Below are 21,257 nucleotides of genomic sequence, written 5' to 3'. Positions count from 1 at the left end.
TGAGTTCCACTGGTTCCATTTCCAAGCCAGGTCCCTGCTAATGCACTTTGGAAAGCATGGAGGAAGACCCAGGTACTTGCGCTCCTGCCACCTATGCGGGAGACCAGGGTTGAGCTCCTAGCTCCTGGTTTGAGTGTAGCACAGTTCTGGATACTGGAGTCATTTAGGAAATGAACCAACAGAGGAGCTCTCTCTCCTCTTTTTTAAAAAGATTTATTTTATTTTTATTGGAATGTTAGATATACAGAGAGGAGGAGAGATAGAGAGGAAGATCTTCCATCCAATGATTCACTCCCCAAGTGAGCCGCATTGGCTGGAGCTGCGCCAGTCTATAGCCAGGACCCAGGAACTTTTTCCTGGTCTCCCACATGGATGCAGGGTCCCAAGGCTTTGGGTCATCCTCCACTGCTTTCCCAGGTCAGAAGCAGGGAGCTGGATAGGAAGCGGGGCTGCTAGGATTAGAACCAGTGCCCATATGGGATCCCGGTGTATGCAAGGCGAGGACTTTAGCCGCTAGGCTACTGTGCCAGGCCCATAACTCCACCATTCAAATAAATAACATAATCTTTTAAAAAATTGTACAAATGATTTCAGTATTCAAACTAGATAATTAAAAATCATACATAATCAATCTCACAAAAATAGTCTAATTTTTAACTATAATTTTTTATGGATTTGAGAGAGAGGTAGAAAGAGAGACAGATATCCTGCTCCCTACTAAATAAAGCATTTAGGGAAGCAATGGAAGATGGCCCAAGTACTTGGGCCCCTCCACCCACGTGGAAGTCCTGGACAAAGCTCCTGGCTCCTGATTTTGGCCTGGATTGTAGCCTCAGCTGTTGTGGTTATTTGAGGAATAAACCAGTGGACAGATCTCTTTCTTCCTCTGTCACTCTGCCTTTCCAAAAACAAAAAAACAAAACAACAACAAAACCCCACCATGGCATAATAGACTAAGCTTCCTCCTGTGACACCAGCATCCTATTTGAATGCCGGTTTCAGTCCCAGCTGCTCCACTTCCCAGCCAGATCCTTGTTTATGGCCTGAAAGAAGCAAAGAATGGCTCAAGTCCTTGAGCCACTGCATCCCTGCTGTGGGCCATCCTGGACTGCTCTGCCAGGCCACAGGCAAAGAGCTGGATGGGAAGCCGGGCTGCTGGGACTAGAACCGGCACCCATATGGGATCCTGGCATGCGCAAGGTGAGGACTTTAGCTGCTAAACTACTGTGCCAGACCCTCAGGTTAACATTTTTTTTAAAAATATTATTTATTTTTTATTGGAAAGGCAGATGTACAGAGACAAGGAGAGACAGAGAGGAAGATCTTCCATCCGCTGATTGATTCACTCCCCAAGTGGCCACAATGGCCAGAGCCTGCCATTCTAAGGCCAGGAGCCCAGAGCCTCTTCCCGGTCTCCCATGCAAGTGCAGGGTCCCAAGTCTTTGGGACATCCTTGACTGCTTTCCTAGGTCACAGGAACATGGAAGGCAAGTAGGGCTTCCAGGATTAGAAACAGAACCCATATGGGATCCCAGCATGTGCAATGCAAGGACTTTAGCCATTAGGCTACTGTGCAGGACCCTCAGGGAAACATTTAAGAAATGATTAACTGACCTATTTACAAGGACAAGGTTTTTAAGCTTGAAGATAATAATGATGCTTAGGAAAAAAATAATGATTTTTTTTTTACAAAGGACCAATCTGGTTCACAGATATTATCATGTACCAACCTTGCCAACATTCTTGGCACTTTCATATTAACTTAAATTGCATGGAGGGGCATAATAGTAATTGAAAAGCAACTAATTATAAGCAATTATAAGGCAAATTATGTTTATACCACAATTAGTGTTTGAGGTGGTTTAGTGGGCGCATTCTTCCTTTCAATAAGCAATCATCAAATAGTTGAATGGCTTGTAAAACACTAAAATACTTCTTTTATCTTCATTCCAAGTGTAACAACCATATTCTTTCAATTATTAAAATAATAAAGTCATTTATTATCTTTTGTCCCAATCCCCAGTTAAAGTTGGATGCTTAAAAAAAAAACATGGCAAGAGTCTCTTCTTTGAACAGGTTTCATGGAGAAGGCTCTTTGTAAGACAAGACAGGGTAGTTAGCTGCAAAAACCCACCAGCGGATTTTTCATGCTGACACAATCTTATTTCACTTTAAGGAATGTTTTTGTCTAAGGCGGGGGGGGGGGAGTCTTTATTCTTATTATTTTTTTTGTCTTGTAACATTGGTAATGTTTATATGCGGCTGCATTTCCCTACCCCTAACCTCCCCTTATGTCCAAGTGTTAACTTTGTTAACTACCACCATCTTGCTGCCTCATGTCCAACTGACTTGGGACTTGACTATGTTAATACCTTAGTGTGCCATCAGTGAATGTAATGACCTGTTAGATCGATGGTTCTCTAAATGAGCACTGATAGCTCAGGAACTCCCCGTTCACAATTAATTCCCACACAAATCCTTCTTGAAACACTTCAGTTCATCAGCGTCACAACATGCAAAGAAAACTATGATCACACAGCTTCTGATGCTGTCTAGCCTATCTGGTGGCTTCCAGTTCCGAGTTTGTCCATCCCCAGCCGTTGACCACCCCACCCCGTGGGAGCACGGAGCGGCCAGCCACGCTCGGCCCGCCCAGGGGCTTTACGACCCACAGGGTGGGAGGTAGGCAGAGATGGAGCCCTCAAGCTTGGGCGCCACGTCGCTTTCTTCTTTTTTTCCCCCCCCCTTTTGAAACGGGAGACGCCGCTCCCTGCTATTGTGTAACCCGGCCGAGGTCGGCGTTCGCCGGCACTTGCGTACCTCTAAGGCGTGAGCAAGCACTAACAGCGTCTTCTAGTCCGACCTCCGAGACAAGGTGTGCGTTGCGGGCCAACGCTATTTTCAGCGCCTGGCGGCGTCCATCTGAGAGAAACACATACTTCTAGAAAAACGCCCCAGTGCCTCGGCAGGCGCGGGGAACTGCTCTCGAAGAAAACCTCAGCACGCCGACCCTGCGCCGGCCACCGCCCGCGCCCACCCCCGACAAGGACCCACCCACGATCCACGCCAACCAGTTGCGCGGGGCGCTCCACAGCCTTTCCCCGCTCCGTCTGCTCCTCGCCCCACCACCTCCGCGTTCGACCCCCAGGTTCCCAGTCGCCCCTACTCCTCGGCTGGACTGGGCCCCCCACCCGCCAACTCGGCGGACAGCGAGACCAGAGCCGTGCGGGGCAGCGTCCCTTACCCGCCCGCCGCCAACCAGCCGCCGCTCGGCCGCCCGCGATTGACAGCCGGCTGCAGCCAATGAACGTTGGGGGGACGGGGGATACGTCACTTCCTGGCCTTTCAGGGGAGAGGGGCGGTATATAAGGCCCGCGCTCCCGCAACGCCTCGCTTACACAGTATGGCCGGCGACATTAGCTAGCGCTCGCTCAAACTCTCTCTAACGGGGAAGCAGCGGACTACAAGAGACTGGACTGTATCTGCCTCTTTTTTTTTTTCCTACAGACTCTCGTTCAACTTTCGCTCAAACACACACACACAAAAGCCGGGGAAATTTTATTAATCTCTTTTTTAAAAAAAAGTTAATATAAAATACAGCAAAAAAAAAAAAAAAAAAAAAACCCTGAACTTTAGTAACACAGCTGGAACAATCCGCGGCGGCGGCGGCGGGAGAAGAGATTTAATTTAGTTGATTTTCTGTGGTTGTTGGTTGTTCGCTAAGTCTCACGGTGATGGAAGCTGCACATTTTTTCGAAGGGACCGAGAAGCTGCTGGAGGTTTGGTTCTCCCGGCAGCAACCCGACGCCAACCAAGGATCTGGAGATCTTCGTACCATCCCAAGGTGGGTGCCCGTGCGGGGGGCTCCCCATTCAGCGCCGACCCTCAGGGATCTTCCCTCGCCTGGGGAAGGCGACGGGCGCGGGCGGGCACCGGGTCGCCGGCAGCCTGCTTCAGGTGGGCCAGGTCCTCGGACCGGGGGGACAAGGGGGTCGCTGGGGCGGCCGGGCCAGCCCCGACGGCGGCCACGAGGAGGGCAGAGCCGGCTTGGGCCGCCGTTGCCGGGCCCCGCACTGCCCTGGGGGAGGGGAGGAGCCGGCCGCGTGCTCAGGTAACGTCCCCGGGCCGGGCGTGCGGGGCCGGTGTCCCCTCCCGGGGCCCTGCGCGGGTAAGTGGGCGGGCGGGGGGTGTGGGTGGGTGGTGGTAGAGGGGTGATGCTGCTGCTGGGGTGCGGGGAGCCCTCGCGCGGTCCGCGCCCGGCAGGTGTGGCCCTGCGGGCTTAGTCAGGCGCGAATTCGGGCGTGCCGGCTCTGGGAATGGAGGGGCGGGAGGGAGCTGGTGTGGAGCGGGGCTCGTTCTGACCCGGGGCGTTCCCGGGCTGGGCCGCGCGGGGTTGGCGGGGGAGGCTGGTGAGCAGGCCGCGGGTCCCCGCGAAGCGAGCGTGTGTGGTCGGGGCGGCGGGGATTGGGCGGGAGCCGGCGTGTCGCAGTGGCTGGGCCACAGCGCCGCCCTAACGTGCTCTGCACCAAAGCCTTTTGGGGGCGGCCCTGGGTCGAGAGGGAACGGCCGCCGCTGGACGTTGGCTTCCGAGCGTCTTGACCTTGGGTTGTGTAACCTATTCCCGAGTGCGGGCTGAGGGGAGGCTGGCCTGGGTTTACGGGATCCAGGCCCGATGGCCCCGGGATCTAATAATTACGCCGCTAATGCTTGGGGCTTGGGCAGCGGACCGGGCGTCCCCCGCCTCACCCCACTCCCAACCGTGAGCAGACTGGCGCGCGTGAGAAGAGCAAGCTTTAAGGGGTCTCGCCCTGGGAAATGCCCCACGACACCAGGGATGCTCAGGCCGGGTCTCCGGGGCCTCGGCGCCCTTCTTAGGCCTTTCGCACGGCAGGCGGGGGAACCGGCGTGGCCCGCTTCATTGAGAGGCGGCGGCCAATGAGCTAGCAGGCCGGGTCCGGAGCCTGGCCCCGGGGTGTGGGCCAATGGGCGTTTTAGGAATGTTGGCTGCGCCCGCTGCCGTCCCCTGACAAAAAGCAACTGGAGGAGAATCCCGGCAGACACGTGCTGCGGAGACTTGCTCGTCTCTAGTGCTGCAGTTGACGAATCCGGGGCAGTGGGGGCAGCTGCCCCGCCACAAGTCCGGTGCTGGAGGTTGGTGTGCCCCTAACCATGTGTCAGGCTGGCTTCCGAAGGCTTCAGTGTGTGTGGACGCTGTCGGAAGTGGCTTGCTCTTCTCGTGACGACCGGGCGAAGCTCACTGTTGCCTCCATTTCGTAGATGAAGAAGCTGCCGTTTGTGCTGGGCGTTTGAAAAAGTGGTTGCTACCAGAATTAGTTGCTTTAGATAACACTCTGGGTCAGGAAGAACGGAAGAACAGCCCTACAAATAAAGAACAAAAATTGTGCTGCTCTGATCTGTGAAGCCTTAATATTTTCTCAGTACTCCTTTTAAATAAAGGCCAAGGTGCCAAAACTTGGAGTGGGGTTTTCTGGCTGATGAGTTTCCCGAGTGAGGGAGGCAGGGGTGGAAAGGCTTTTTTCAAGTGTTGAAGAACCACTTTCACTTTGTACTTTCCTCAGCTCAAATCGTTTGCCTGCTTCAGGGTGGTTCAAAACGATCTTTTAAAAGGCCTTCCGAGTTCTGCAACTTCTGCTTTTTCTGTTTGTTTTTTTGTGTGGCTTGTAATTTAGGGCCATACATTTTGTGGACGTTGAACATTTAAAAAGCCACTGTTGGGACTCGGGACTCTATACCACCATATCATAACCAAGTTAAGTCAAAGTTTCCTATCATTCTGGGTTTAACTAAGAAACATGTGGGTAGTCTCGTGAGGAACACTTGTGGTGATAGTGAATAAAGGCTGCAGAGGCTATTTATGGGACAGAAGAAGCCTGAAAAGTATGCTCGATAAATGATCTAAAATAAGCGTCCAGCAAGAGGGAGTCACTGGAAGAGGTCTGTGAGAAGAGGAGGGAGCTGCAGGCAAGGCCATGGTGCCTTTGCCCTGGAGCCTGTCTGGCAAGCTAGGTATCAGGTATGTACCCCAAGGGCGGCACCTCAGCGGGTGCCCTGACAAGTTGACATACAGTAACCATTTTTTAATTATTGTTATTTGAGGAGAAGAAATAGTGTTGCTGCAAAGTTTTAGACTCCTGGACTCCATTCATCCTTTTGCAAGGTCTTTACTAGCTTTGTTATTTGTTAAATAAGAAAAGGCCAGAAAATCCTTTCATGTCATCCTACTTTTAGTATTCCAATTAAATGTGAATGAAGATTGTAGTTACAGGGTACTAATGAACTGTTTTAAAACTGTATAGAGCATAGTAAACATAAAAGATAAAGACTTCAGGGTGCGGCCAACACCACAGAACACACTAAGCCTCTGCCTGTGGCACCAGCACCGCATACGGGCACTGGTTCAAGTCCTGGCAGTTCTACTTCCAACCTAGATCCATGCTAATTGCCTGAGAAGGTAAGGGAAGACTTGGCCCTGTACCCACATGAGAGACCAAAAAAAGAAGCTCCTGTCTCCCAGCTTCAGACCATCCCAGCTCTGGACTTTGTAATTGCAGATCCATAACTTAGCCTTTCTTAAAAAAAAAAATTATTTTAAAAAAAGTAAGGAAGCTCAGTTGTCCAAAGAGACTTACTGCAGATGTAAAAGACAGTTTTTAAAAAATGCAGAATGAGGTAGAAACTCTAAAATAGTCATAACAGGTAATTTTTTTTTAAAAGCTAAGTTATTCCTACCTTTTCTGCATATTCCTTCAAGAAATGGAAGAAGCATGCTTCCAAGCTCCTTTGGGGATTAGTGTGATTTTGATACCAAAGCCTGGCAAAAGGGACTGGCCCAAGGCCTTGCACACAAGGGAGAGCCAGATTGAGTTCCTGCCTCCAGGTTTCCCGTGTGGGTACAGTGGCCCAGACACTTGGGCTGTCCTCCACAGCTTGCCCAAGCACACTGGCAAAGAGCAAAGTCAGAAGTAAAGCATTTGGGACTCGAACCAGTAACCATATGGGTTCCCATATGGCACTTGCTGTGCTAGCTTAACCTATTGTGCCACAGCACCAGACCCTTGCAAACAGATATTAACAGGCAAAGCTTGAGTGGTCAGTAGTAATGCTAAGTGAAAGAAGCCAGACTGTCACTGTCTTAGCCCTCAGCAAAATGATGTTAGTGCTATTCTGTAGAGGATGTAACTGGATCCGCCAGTGGTTGACTTTTTAAAGCTTCATTTACATGTTATTCGAAGGTGAAATATTAGGGCTGGCACTGGTTTCCATGTGGGAGACCCAGAAAAAACTCTTACTTCGATTTGGCCCAGCATCACTGGGAGTGAACCAGTGGATGGTATATAGAGTTGAAATATTGAAAAGAGAGCCAGTTTCTTAAGATTAACTTTTGGTTTCTTCTACTTTTTTAGATATTGGGAGGATATTGGATAAAGTCAGTGACTAGAACATGGCTTGGAATTATGGGACTAAAATGCTCTACCTCACAGCCTCTGTATGAGGAAAGAACAGCTTGGAGGAGATGGGAGATGTGAAGAGGCTACTTGAAAATAAGAGATACTGGTGGACTCAGTGTGATAGCTCAGTGGCTAAGTCCTCACCATGTGAGCACCAGGATCCCATTTGGATGCCAGTTTGTGTCCCAGTTGGTCCATTTCCCATCCAGCTCCCTGCTTGTGGCCTGGGAAAGCAGTTGAGGATGGCCCAAAGCTTTGGGACCCTGAACCTGTGTGGGGGACCCGGAAGAGGTTCCTGGTTCCCAGTTTCAGAACGGCGCAGTACCGGCCGTTGCGGTCACTTGGGGAGTGAATCATCAGATGGAAGATCTTCCTCTCTGTCTCTCCTCTTCTATGTATATCTGACTTTGTAATAAAAATAAATAAATTTTAAAAATAAATATTGGAAAGGCAGATCAAATTTACAGAGAGGAGAGTCAGAGAAAGATCTTCCACCTGCTGGTTCACTTCCCAAGTAGTCCCAATGGCAGGAATGGAGCCAATCCAAAGCCAGGAGCCAGAATCTTCCTCTGCGTCTCCCATGTGGGAGCAGGGTCCCAAGGCTTTGTTTGGGCCATCTTCTACTGCTTTCCCAGGTCATAAGCAGGGAGCTGGATGGGGAAGTGGAGCTGCCGGGATTAGAACCGGCGCCCATATGGGATTCCAGCGCATTCAAGGTGAGGACTTTAGCCTCTAGGCCACGCCACTGGGCCCAAGATTTATTTATTTTTATTGGAAAGGCAGATATACAGAGAGGAGGAGAGACTGGAAGATCTTCCGTCTGATGATTCACTGCCCAAGCAGCTGCAACGGATAGAGCTGCGCCAATCCGAAGCCAGGAGCCTCTTCCAGGTCTCCCACATGGGTACAGGGTCCCAACGCTTTGGACCGTCCTTGACTGCTTTCCCAGGCCAGAAGCAGGGAGCTGGATGGGAAGTAGAGCTGCCGGTGCCCATATGGGATCCCGGGGGTGCAAGGTGAAAACTTTAACCACTACCCTATAGCCCCGGCCAAAAAAGGAATAAATCTTTTAAAGGGGGTGTAATTTAACCTGATTTTAGGGCAAAATGGGTGAGATGTTCTGCTATTCTTTACTCAGTTGTATACTAAAGCACTGGGACAAAGTTTTCAGTAAAGGATTTGAAGCAGTAAATCACACCTCAGCACTAACTTTCCCCGAACTCACACCTTATTTGACTGTGTCATTACACATTATCAGTCATTTACATGGAAGGAATTTACAACCCATTGCCAAAAACACTTTCACTGTGTGGGAATAGAGAAACTTTCTGTTAAAGAATTAAGCTTCCTTATTACATTTCTCAAAGTAGTTTGAAAGTTTTGTTTTTTCCAAACCAGCTATACTTTAGGAAGTACAGTAGACGGTGACAAGCTGAGAGCCTTGGGAGTAACTGTGCTGGTAAGCTTGAAAGTAGAGGATTAAAACTAAGACAGGGAAACAGCTTACTACAAGTTGTGTGTTCATGAGTAGCTGTGTTACTGCATTTTAGGTGGTTGTTTTGCAGGGATGCTTAATTGTAGCAAGTCTCTGAGTTAACTATCCTGTGAAGGCATCCTCAGAATCTAGTTTACGTTTTTTGGAAGGATTAGATAGGATTAGAACCCATATGGGATCCCGTCGGTCAGTCACATGCAAGGTAAGGACTTTAGCCACCAAAAGTTTGTACCTTAAAAAATTCCTGAGTGGAGGGTGTGTTGTGGCACACCACTGAAGTCACTGCTTCAGTTTGTGCATCCCATGTCTGACTGCCAAGGGCTCAAGTCTTGTCTCTGCTCCTCATTCCAGCTTCTGATGTGCACTTGGCAGGTAGCAGGCACTGGCTCTAAGTACTTGGCTCACCCGAGAATGGTGCCCAGGTGCCCGTTTAGGATTCCTGCACTCAAAAGTGGAGGATTGGTCAGTTGAGTAATCCACGTTAACCTCTTAAAGAGTATAGTTTTATGTGCTGATAATTATATTCATTGTTGTATAGCAGATTACTGGTACTTTTTTTTTTCTAACTAAAGCTGGATAGAGTCATCCCTTGGTATCCATGGGAATTTTGTTCCATGACACTGCATATGCTCAAGTCCCTTATATAGATGGCATAGTATTCACTTGCACATCCTGTCTGCATACTTGAAATGTCTCCACATTGCTTATGATAAATAATGTATTGAAAGTGCTACATGATTGTACTATATTCTGATGTGGGGACAGTTTGTCACATTCAGTAGACATTGTTTTCCAGATTCCTTTAGTCCACACTTGATGGAATCTGCAGGTACTGAGTATGGCTGCATAGCCAATTGTACCCGTTAAACATGGACCTTTTCCCTGACTAGTGCAAATACTTTCTATTTGATTGGAATGATGATGTAATTTTCTTTTATGACTGGCTTCCATTAGCATAATATCTGGTTTGTCCTTCCACCTTGTAGCATGTGACAGGGTTTCTTTTTTTAGGGTTGCATAATCTGTTGTATAATGTGCCAGTTTTGGTCATTTGGGTTGCTCTCACTTCTTGACATGGGAGTACAGATATCACTTGGAGATTCAAATTTGTTTGAGAGCCAGAGACATAACACAAAGAATTGGCATATATTCCATCTGCTGGTTTACTCTACACATACTCTCTTGTGGGTGACAGGAACCAACATTGCTGTCTCCCAGGGTCTGCATTAGCAGGAAGCTGGGACACTATCAGTCCCCTGCTCCCTTTGCTTTTGGCTAAATGCCCAGAAGTAGGATTATTAACTACAGAGAAGAGGGGGTATGGACCCAGGTGGCGGTGGTGCAAGCTAATGCTCAGCCTATAGCACCAGCTGGCTGCCCCACTTCTAATCTAGCTCCTGGCAGATGGCCTGGGAAAACAGCGAAGGATGGCCCAGTCCTTGGGCCGATGCACCCACGTGGCTGCAACCAATTGACTGCTAGCTGTAACCCTTATGGCCATTTGGGGAATGAACTAGTAAATGGAAGATTGTCTCTCCCTCTCCTCCCTCTCTCCCTCTCCCGCTCCGCTCCCTCTCTTTCTCTCTCTCTCTCTCTCTTCACTCCTCCTCCTCTCTATAACTCTTTCAAGTTAGTGAATATAGTGAAGATATTTTTTAACTTTTTGAGGGGCCAACATTTAACATTTCCATCAGTAATGTGGGAAGCCCCTGGCTTGCCCTCTCAAAAAGTCTAACTGCCTTTCAAATAAAGATAAATAAAAAAGATTAGATTATGGTTTCAATTGCTCCATTTTCTCAACAGTTTTTCTGTTCTTTTGATAGTGCCATCCTAAGAGGGTTGACATGATGTCATTGTGGTTCTCTGTGCTTTTTCACTAATGATATTGACCACCCTTTAATTGACCACCTTGGTGGCCCAGAGAATCATCTTAGTCTCATTTTTTAAGGCATGTCAGCTTACTTATACTCTGATAGTTTCCTTAGATGTATTGAAGATTTTAAGTTTGTAGTCTCATTTGACTTTTGTTTTTGTTGCCTGTTGTGTGTTTTTTTTTTTTTTTTAAGATTTATGGATTTTTTTCATTTGAAAGTCAGGTGGGGGAATAGAGCGTGGGTCAAGCCAGGTTTGGACATGGCAAAAGCCAGTGCACAATATGGAAGGCCAAGGTGAGGTTACCTGTACCGGATGTGACCACAGCGCCCACCCAGCATGCGTGAGAACCAGGAAGGGAGGGGGCAGAACCGGTAGAGGGAATATAGGGGGGTTTCCTTGCTGGACAGCTACTCCCACTGGAGAGCGTGATCTGGGATGGGGGCAAACCAGACTAAGCAGGGCTGCAACACCTGTAGGCCTAATGTGGACTAGATCAGGGAAAAGCCAGGCTGGGCTGATTGTTCCTACTGGTGCAAACAAAATTAGAGTGGATGAGCGTTGTTTGGGCTTAGCCGCAGCAGAAGCTGGCACTGGGGGCTAATTGTCAAATTAAGCCATAGAACCACCTGGAGAATGCATAATCCAGGAGTGAGAGTGGCCTGGGAGGGAAATAGTGGGCTCCTCCCTCTTGAATTACCACTCCCACGGGAGAACAAGAAAACCAGGACAGGGGCTGTGGAGGCTAGACAGAGAGGCACCCAACAACATCCATGAGGGCTGGATAGTGGAGCTGGTTAGATGGAACTAAGCCTTAATACCCATTGATGTGTACGAAAGCCGAATGAGATGTGGGACAGACTGGACTAGTCTGCTACACATACTGGCAAACCAGGGTAGGGGGTGGGCCTGGTGAGGGTTATTGTGGGTTGCTCTGACTAGGCTGCAGCTTCCACTGGTTGATGTGAGGGCTGAGTATGTGCTGGGCAGAACCAGGCTGGACTGCAACACCCACTGGTTCCAGTGGAAGTCAGGGATGGAAACAACCAACCCAGCAATTGCAACCACCAGCTGATCCGGGCAATGGACTGTGCCGGGCCCTGTACTTGCTTGAGCACACAAGAATCTGGTCTGGGAACACCTCACACAAAGTTTCTTTGGAGATCTCCCCAGTCGAAATGCCGTACTCAGAACCCTAACCAAGAAAAGACAGAAGACAGAACAAGTCAATCAACCACCTCAGCTATATGTTGGCAGCGAAATACTGGGCAAACAGAGACTATGATGGACTGTGTCGATCAGTGGATTCTTCAATGACCTCATTGTGCTTGGAGTGGCAAGATTGGCAGCAATTCATAGCTGGTGAACTATGTAAAACCACTTGAGCAAGATCCTTGGAGCTTGTCCCACATCAGGGACTTGGGGTGGGTGGGAGGCTGGGTGGGGCTTCTCCCCTTTATCTCCCCCTTTACCCCATATACAGAAAAAAACCAATGTGAAAATAATAGTCTTACCCACTTTCCTATAGCCCTTGAACCTTTTTATCCTAATTAACTATGTAAAGATTGTCAAAAATATAAAAAAAAATAAACTCTTTCTGAACAAAAAAAAAAATCAGGTGGGAAGAGATAATTCTGTCTTCTGGTTCACTCCCCAAATGGCTGCGATGCCCAGAACTGAGCTAATCAGGGGCTTATTCCAGGTCCCTCACAGTGGTGCAGGAGTCCAATGACTTGAGCCACCTGCTGCTGCTGTCTCAGGCTTTAAACAGGGAGTTGGATCAACAGTAGAGCTGCCAGAGGCAGCTTGCAGACAGGATTAGCCTGTGAGCCACCATGTTGGCCCTGCCTGTACTTTTGGTGTTAGGCCAAAAATTGTTGTCAAGTTTACTTTTCTGATGCTTTTATCCTACTGATTCCTGGAGTTCTATAGTTCTGACTTGTACATTCAGGTTTGTGGTCTATTTTGAATTTTTGCATATAATCTAAATGTATCAATTTATTCAGTTGTGTGTGGATCCTTTTTCCCAGCACTATTTGTTGAAGAAACTGTCCTCTCCCTCTCATTGTGTAGTCTTGGCACTGTTGCTAGTCGACCTTATTTTTTTTTTTTTTTCAAGTACAGATAATTGGGCCTTTATGTCTGTGTTGCCCTCACGCAGATTGAACCAAGCAAGGGTGAAAAGATGTTCTGGGAGAGAGGAGCCTTGTGCAGTTAAGGCTCCATTACTGGGAAGTCCCAGCTACTGTCTTTAATCCAGCTGCCTGAGAGGTAGAAGATAATGGTGCAAGTGCTTGGGATCCTGTGTTTCTGGCTATTGTGAGCTCCTGACTGACTCTTGGCTTTTCAAGTACATTAACATAAATAAATATTTGGAAAGAAAACTCGGCATTGTGTATGTCAATACCTAGCCTAGACCATTACAGGAACTCAGATATTTGTTGTATCTAGCAATAATTCAGGGCAGGTGTGCTTGGTTGGTTTTGCTTGTTTGACAGCTCTCCCATCTACTGGCTCTTTCTCCCAAATACAACAGCTGGGGCTAGGTCAGGCTGAAGTCATGTGGGTAGCTGGTGCATGTGAACTGGAGCCAGTTTAAACCCAGCCACTTGGATATGGGTCTCCTAACGATATCTTAACCAATAGGTCCAACACTTCCCTCAAAGAAAGGCCAGGGTTTTGTTGTTGTTGTTGTTTTGTGTGTGTGTGTGTGTGTGTGACACACAGAGAGAGAGAGTTATGTTGTGGTCCCAGTGTCCATTTACCTGTGAAAGCCTCTATCATGGTATTCAAATCTGCCTTCACTTGTGTATTAACTGGTGATACATAGAGCTAGATCATGTGTGAGCAGTTCAGAAGTGTTTATATATAAAATGTTAGGGAATCACTGTTCAACTCACCACATTTTCCCTGTCTGGCACCCAAGGGCAACCTGGTCCCCTTGCTCATAAAGAGCCAAAGTCCTCAACTTGAATGCGCCAGGATCCCATATGGTCGCCAATTCCGGCAGCTCTACTTCCCATCCAGCTCCTTGCTTGTGGCCTGGGAAAGCAGTGGAGGATGGCCCAAAGCTTTGGCACCCTGCACCTGTATGGGAGACCTGGAAGAGGTTCCTGGCTCCTGGCTTCAGATCAGCGCCATTGCAGTCACTTAGGGAGTGAATCATCAGACAGAAGACCTTCCTCTCAGTCTCTCTTCCTCTCTGTATATCTGACTTTGCAATAAAAGTAAATCTTTAAAAGATAAGTGTTTGTTTATTTGAAAGGTAGAATTACAGAGATCTTGTGTGCATTGGTTCACTCCCCAAATGATGGCCATGGCCAGAGCTGAGTCAGGGTGAAGCCAGGAAACAAGAGCTTTATCCCATTCTCCCACTTGGTAGAGTCCCAGGACTTGCGCATTCTGCTGCGTTCTCATGTGTGTTAGCAGCTCTTCAAATACAAATGTGGTTTGACTGGAATTCAGCCACATCTATTCATTTATATATTATGTATTATTATTTTCTCTCTGTTAGGCCAAGGAATAGCAGTTGCAACAGACTGTCTTTGCTTAGAAAATTTTATATTTGTTCTATAGCCATTCACAGAAAGTTTGATGACTCCTATTTCAGTGCCCTTATTTCTGTCTAAATTAGTGGTGAGGACAGAAGAATTTTAAAGGATCTTATACAGTTTGCCAGGGTACTTTGTAAGTTTATTTTGTGAGTTGTGTAGTATCGAGTTAGGCTGACACATCGGGCTTAGTAATGATAGTGGGACTGATCCATGCTTTATTCCAAACAGCACACTGACTGGAGCTGAGTCCTTGGTCTTTGTTGTTAACTACAAAGGTTGGGCTATGTGGTGATCATATGTGGTATGACTCTTCAAATACCAAATCAAGCTGAACTAAAGACAAATAAGGGGTGGCTTTCCTAGGATTGCGACATTGACTTATTATTGACTTATTTAGTTATTTGTTTGAATTATTTTCTGTAATCCTAAATGCTTCATTCTTATTACTGTCAGCTGAAGCCAGGAGGCAGTAGTTTCTTCCAGGTTTCCGATAGGATGCAGAGTCCCAGGGCTTTGGGTGCTCCTTTCCCAGGTCATAAGCAGGGATTTGTTTTGGAAGTGGAGCAGCTAAGACACAAAGCAATGCTTGTGGGTAGAGGATTAGCCTTTGAGCCATGGTGGGGGGAAGAGCACAGATTATCTTAATGATATTGTGTGTCCCATAGGATTTGGGATTACCTCCAAGGTCACCTAGGGTGTGGCCTGAGTTGAACTGAATGGCTACGAATACATATCTATATAATGCAGATTGATTTGTATGTCAATTGTGATAAGAGATAATGAAATATGATAAGAGATTAGTATGCACTTAAGAGGAGGGTGAATTCTTTATCTAGTAATTGTTTTCTTAATACTAATAATGAAGTGCAATAATTGTGACAGTGATCTGTAATAAGTTTTATGCATGTGATCTTTCTCAGTATCTTCAAATGAATTTATCCCCCCTGCCTGTGGTGATGTCACAGTGTGCATATGGATGAGTTAAATGAGGTGTACAATGCAGGCACTATGCTAGCTCCAAATTGGGAGCATGTGCACTGGCTGGTTCTGGATTATTAAATCGTGATGATGTCCACTGTTGGGTGTGATGCTGCAGTTGGCCTTGGTAGCCGAAAGTATGGATTGGGAGTATTAGTATGCACTTAAGAGGAAGGCGAATTCTTTATATCTAGTAATTGTTTTCTTAATCAAATTATGTCCATACTCATGGCCAGGAACAGTTTGTTCTACCAAATTGATGAAATGGGCACAGCATTCTAATGAGGCTCTTTGTTATGCTTGCTTTTTAATACAGAACACTAAGACAAATGTCATACTGAACATGCTATTTCGTTTCCTTTACAAGATATGCGTAAGAAATGAAGGGTCACCTCCATGCATGGAAAAGCCTGGCCAGCCAAATGTTAAGGACCTTAGAATATTTGTAGACTTTAATCTAAAAATCTGAAGATGTGCCTTGAAACTCTTAAAATTTGCCTGTTTGAATTGGGCATACAAAAAAAAAAGTACTTGCTTCCATCTTAACCAGGTAAAAGTAAGATTAGTTCAGTCTTGTTCTTGCTGTGCTATTCTTTTCACTGTGGAAGTGGGCTTTTTCATCACATTAGACAGCTGCATGGTTCCCAAAAAAAGATGACTATAATGTTGATCAGCTGGCAGTTTGATAGCAGAAAATATGTGAAGTGTTAATAACAAATCACTTACTCAGGCAGGCTTTTAAATATTGTCAACCTGATTGATGAAATGATGTTGTTTGTTTTGTTTTGTTTTAATGTGATTTTTTTCCTCCTTGATTTATGGAAATGGCAAAAAGGACTAACTATGCATTGTCAATGTTGGTTTTATAAAAGAAGCTGGAGCAAAGGGGAGATGTGGTCTTGGGACTTCTTCAGTGAATAAATTTTTGAGAGCAGGCAAGGATTGTTAAGAATTAATTGTATTTTTTTTTCCATTTAAATAATAGATCTGAGTGGGACATACTTTTGAAGGATGTGCAATGTTCAATCATAAGTGTGACAAAAACTGACAAGCAGGAAGCTTATGTACTCAGGTAAGTGCTCTAGAACAAGTGCAAGCCAGCCACCCCAGACCTTAGGATTTCAGTCAGTTTTTCCAAAGTCAGATATACAGAGAGGAGGAGAGATAGAGAGGAAGATCTTCCATCTGATGGTTTACTCCCAGTGAGCACAATGGCCGGTGCTGTCCCAATCCAGAGTCGGGAGCCAGGAACTTCTTCCAGGTCTCCCACATGGGTGCAGGATCCCAAGGCTTTGGGCTGTCCTCTACTGCTTTCCCAGGCCACAAGCAGGGATCTGCCAGGATTATAACTGGCGCCCATATGGGATCCCAGGGCGCATTCAAACTGAGGACTTTAGCTGCTAGGCCATGCTGCCGGGCCCTCCCCTTGATCTTAGTTCTATGATCATTGACCTCATTTTCTTTTTTCTGTCTTTTTTTTGTCAGATTTTTTTAAATTGATTGCATTACCTCATTTTCAAGACTGTGGTATGAAATGATATTAAAGAGTTGAATGTTTCTAGCTGTTTGGTTGGGAGCCTTGCCTAACAGCTTTCCACCCTGGTTGCCATCTTTCCTTGTAACCAGAAGCAAGAACTTGTCAGAGGAGGATAGATGATCATCACCTTGCTCCAACAATCCCAAGTAGTCCTTTTCTCAAAGGACCTCGGTATTGGAAATCAGCAAAGGGAAAATTGACTTCACCAGATAAAAAGATGCAGGTTCTGTGTGGGCATATGAGTCTTCTACCTCTTATATTGGCACACAGCTTTCAGTATGCACTTTGAATGCCTAGCTTATGTTGTGATGGTCCTTGGGGCTGTTAGATTAGGCAAGATGGATATGGGTCCTACTTCTCACTAAGCCCATGTTTGGCACGTTAGCAGAATGAGTACTATGTGCTGAGCCCTGGAGTATAGTGTTGAGTAACAGTAATCCCTCCTCATGGAGCTTATTATCTAATTGGAAGAAATAATGAAATGGTTACAGAAACAGCGTTTGAAGATTGAGAAAGATTAGGAAAGTACAACTTTACTGGATAAGCTTAGGCATACATACACCAGTGACACTGGGTATTGCATGTAGTTTGGCTTTGTGTGACTAATATCCGTATACTTGTAGGTATCTTCTCAGAAAGACATGGAGATAGATTCCTGATGCTAGTGTCATGTATAATAAAATCCGTTCAAGGCCTGTTTCTGTGAGGCTCTAGAAGCATAAGCTAATTTTTGGGTAATAGGAAAGAGTAATATTTGCTTCTTTGAGATGCTCATCAAAAATCATGATAATTCTTTAGTACACAAGCACTATAATAATGCGACTTTCTTAATCCACAGTGAGAGTAGCATGTTTGTCTCCAAGAGACGTTTCATTTTGAAGACATGTGGTACCACCCTCTTGCTGAAAGCACTGGTTCCCCTGTTGAAGCTTGCTCGGGATTACAGTGGGTTTGACTCAATTCAAGTAAGTATGCCAGAGCATAGACAAGCCTTTGGTGGGGAGATTGAAATGTTTGGGTGCTTATCCTGTGATGTTGCTTGCAAATCTGCATGTTAAATCATTACAAGATTCTAATTTTAAATGTACAATAAGATGGAAGTTTTAATTTTGAATGTGTAATGATTTATTTCTTTGGAAGAACATGGTACAGAAATCTGTGTCTTAAAGGTTTTTTTGTTTGTTTGTTTTTAAGAGCTTCTTTTATTCTCGTAAGAATTTCATGAAGCCTTCTCACCAAGGGTACCCACACCGGAATTTCCAGGAAGAAATAGAGTTTCTTAATGCGATTTTCCCAAGTATGTTTAAATTAATTAAAATTTGTCTTTTAAAAGTTAGACAATTTAACGTGTCAGTTTTCTGTGTGAGTGATAAGAGTGCACATGTGTGTAAATACAAGGGAGAAGGAGAAGTCTTCCAATTGCTGGTTCACTCTCCAAATGTAGCACTGGCGGGAGGTAGGCCTATGCAAAGCCAGGAGCTTGCTGCTACTCTGCCATGTGAGTGCATGCAGGATCCTAAGGACTTGGGCCATCTTCCACTGCTTTTCTATGTGTAGGGAACTGGATCAAAAGTGGAGGAACCTGGATTCAAACTGACTCTGTAGGATGCTAGCACCATAGGGGGTGGCTTCACACACTACACCACAGTGCTATGCTCCACCTGCACTGTATTTACGAAAGAGAATGAGAGACATGGAAATCTTCTGTCCTTTAATGTATTCCCTAGCAAGGCTGGATGGATGAGTGACCAAATTTCATTTTCTAAAGAATTTTAGGGGGAGGGTAAGCTGTAATCTCCCTTAATTGGTAACCTCTCTGGTTTGTATAAGATAGTGTCACACTGCCTATTAAAATGGTCAGTAAGACAACAAAAAACGAAAAGGTTCAGGGCCCGGCGGCGTGGTCTAGCGGCTAAAGTCCTCGCCTTGAAAGCCCCGGGATCCCATATGGGCGCCGGTTCTAATCCCGGCAGCTCCACTTCCCATCCAGCTCCCTGCTTGTGGCCTGGGAAAGCAGTTGAGGACAGCCCAATGCATTGGGACACTGCACCCGCGTGGGAGACCCGGAAGAGGTTCCAGGTTCCCGGCATCGGATTGGCGCGCACCGGCCCGTTGCGGCTCACTTGGGGAGTGAATCATCGGACGGAAGATCTTCCTCTCTGTCTCTCCTCCTCTGTGTATATCTGGCTGTAATAAAATGAATAAAATCTTAAAAAAAAAAAAAAAACGAAAAGGTTCAGTAAGAAGCCATCCTGTGCAACGAACATTATATTTATTTAACATTCTCTTTCCTCAACAGATGGAGCAGCATACTGTATGGGACGCATGAATTCTGACTGTTGGTATGTTTAATGTAATACATTGGAGTTTTTCTGTAATCTGCAGGATTTGCCTGAAATCGCCAATGAGCCATTTTCGGGAACTCTTGTCTCTTATGCAGGTACTTGTACACTCTGGATTTCCCAGAGAGTCGCGTCATCAGCCAGCCAGATCAAACCCTGGAGATTCTGATGAGTGAGCTAGACCCAGCAGTCATGGACCAGTTCTACATGAAAGATGGTGTTACTGCAAAGGACGTCACTCGTGTAAGCATCCCCTGCAACAGCACTGCTGCGTTCCTCTCCCAGGACACAGCATTTTTTTATTCAAAGTAGTGTTTAATTAATTCTTGGTCTTTTTTGTTTTTGTTTTTGTTTTTTGGCCCCCCAGGAGAGTGGAATTCGTGACCTGATACCAGGTTCTGTCATTGATGCCACACTGTTCAATCCTTGTGGGTATTCAATGAATGGAATGAAATCGGATGTGAGTGATACTGTCTTGCTTCAGTTACTGTTTCAATGCTTGATGATTATGTGTTTTCCATTATTAACACAAGGTTGTTTCTCTAAGGGAACTTATTGGACTATTCACATCACTCCAGAACCAGAATTTTCGTATGTTAGCTTTGAAACCAACTTAAGTCAGACCTCCTATGATGACCTAATCAGGAAAGTTGTGGAAGTCTTCAAGCCAGGAAAATTTGTGACCACCTTGTTTGTTAATCAGGTAATTTGATTTCTTAATTGACAAAAAATAAAATCTTAAAAGGGAGTATATATAAGACTAGTGAGACCTGCAATAGGACGTATTCTAAAGTGTGACAGGTAAATAGTCACTCAGTCACCAGATGTACTGCTCAGGTGAGGTTGCTGATAGGTATTTCATGGGACTTCTGTTAATCACTGTTTTGTATGTAGCCCACTAATGGGCTCCTCTTTGAATTTTTGCAGTTGACAGGCCTGGTGGGAGAACCATAAGATAAGATGGAGGTGTAGTTGCTGTGTAACTTACTGACGTCACTAATGGTTGTTGGATTTTCCCCCAGAGTTCTAAATGTCGCACAGTGCTTTCTTCGCCCCAGAAGATTGAAGGTTTTAAGCGTCTTGATTGCCAGAGTGCTATGTTCAACGATTACAATTTCGTTTTCACCAGTTTTGCTAAGAAGCAGCAACAACAGCAGAGTTGATTAAGAAAGATGAAGAAAAAACGCAAAAAGAGAACACACATAGAAGGTGGTGGCGGCTTTTTAGATGTTGATACTGGGGGCCACGCTTTCCATAACCACCACCTTGTAGTTGCAGAAAGCCCTAGATGTAATGATAGTGTAATCATTTTGAATTGTATGCATTATTTTATCAAGGAGTTAGATATCTTGCATGAATGCTCTCTTCTGTGTTTAGGTATTCTATGCCACTCTTGCTGTGAAATTGAAGTGCATGTAGAAAAATTCTTTGACTCTATGAAACTTTACAACACTTGTGAAAACAATTCGATTTGGTTTCTGCGCAGCGTAATATTTCTGCAGGTATCATCCAAAATTCCCCACAGACAAGGCTTTCGTCCTCATTAGGTGTTGGCCTCAATCCAACCATCTGGGACTGTTCTACTGCTGCCAGGATTTCACGTCCAGTTACCTCCACTTTCTAGAACGTATTCTCTACTAATGTTATTGAAACCAATTTCTACTTCATACAGATGTTTTTTGCAACAGCAATTAAAGTTTTTCTTCACAAGTTGATTCCTCTGAAAATGATTGCAGTTACTCATTTTGGGTATTTCTATTTTAACATAATTGCTCACTGCATTTGTACTTTGATTTTTTTCCCTTACCATGGTGTCTGCCCAAGCCCCCCAGATAAAGCAATACACTGTCACACTGTGGGTTTATATACTACTCCAATAACCATTTGGGGAAGCAGGGGGATGGTCCCTGGGCTGAATTTTCTTTCTAAAGGCATGATTTTTAGTCTCCTTTTAATTGGCATGGAGTTTTTGGAAGAATGCAAATATGGACCTACCTAGTTTGATTGGCA

General features: G+C 45.7%; 1 protein-coding gene across 1 annotated transcript; it reads left to right on the top strand.

Moving 5' to 3' along the window:
- Nucleotides 1-3,389: 3,389 nt before the first annotated feature.
- AMD1 (adenosylmethionine decarboxylase 1) lies at nucleotides 3,390-20,962 on the top strand. The gene is made up of 9 exons (XM_004580320.3): nucleotides 3,390-3,844; nucleotides 16,354-16,440; nucleotides 17,744-17,870; nucleotides 18,100-18,202; nucleotides 19,205-19,247; nucleotides 19,346-19,490; nucleotides 19,615-19,707; nucleotides 19,795-19,950; nucleotides 20,270-20,962. The coding sequence occupies exons 1-9, from the start codon at nucleotides 3,735-3,737 to the stop codon at nucleotides 20,408-20,410; spliced, it is 1,005 nt and encodes a 334-aa protein (XP_004580377.1). The 5' UTR covers nucleotides 3,390-3,734; the 3' UTR covers nucleotides 20,411-20,962.
- Nucleotides 20,963-21,257: the final 295 nt, after the last annotated feature.

Source organism: Ochotona princeps, chromosome 1 (genome assembly GCF_030435755.1).
Source record: "Ochotona princeps isolate mOchPri1 chromosome 1, mOchPri1.hap1, whole genome shotgun sequence".
Classification (NCBI taxonomy): Eukaryota; Metazoa; Chordata; class Mammalia; order Lagomorpha; family Ochotonidae; genus Ochotona; species Ochotona princeps.
This window is presented reverse-complemented; position numbering and strand designations above follow the sequence as displayed.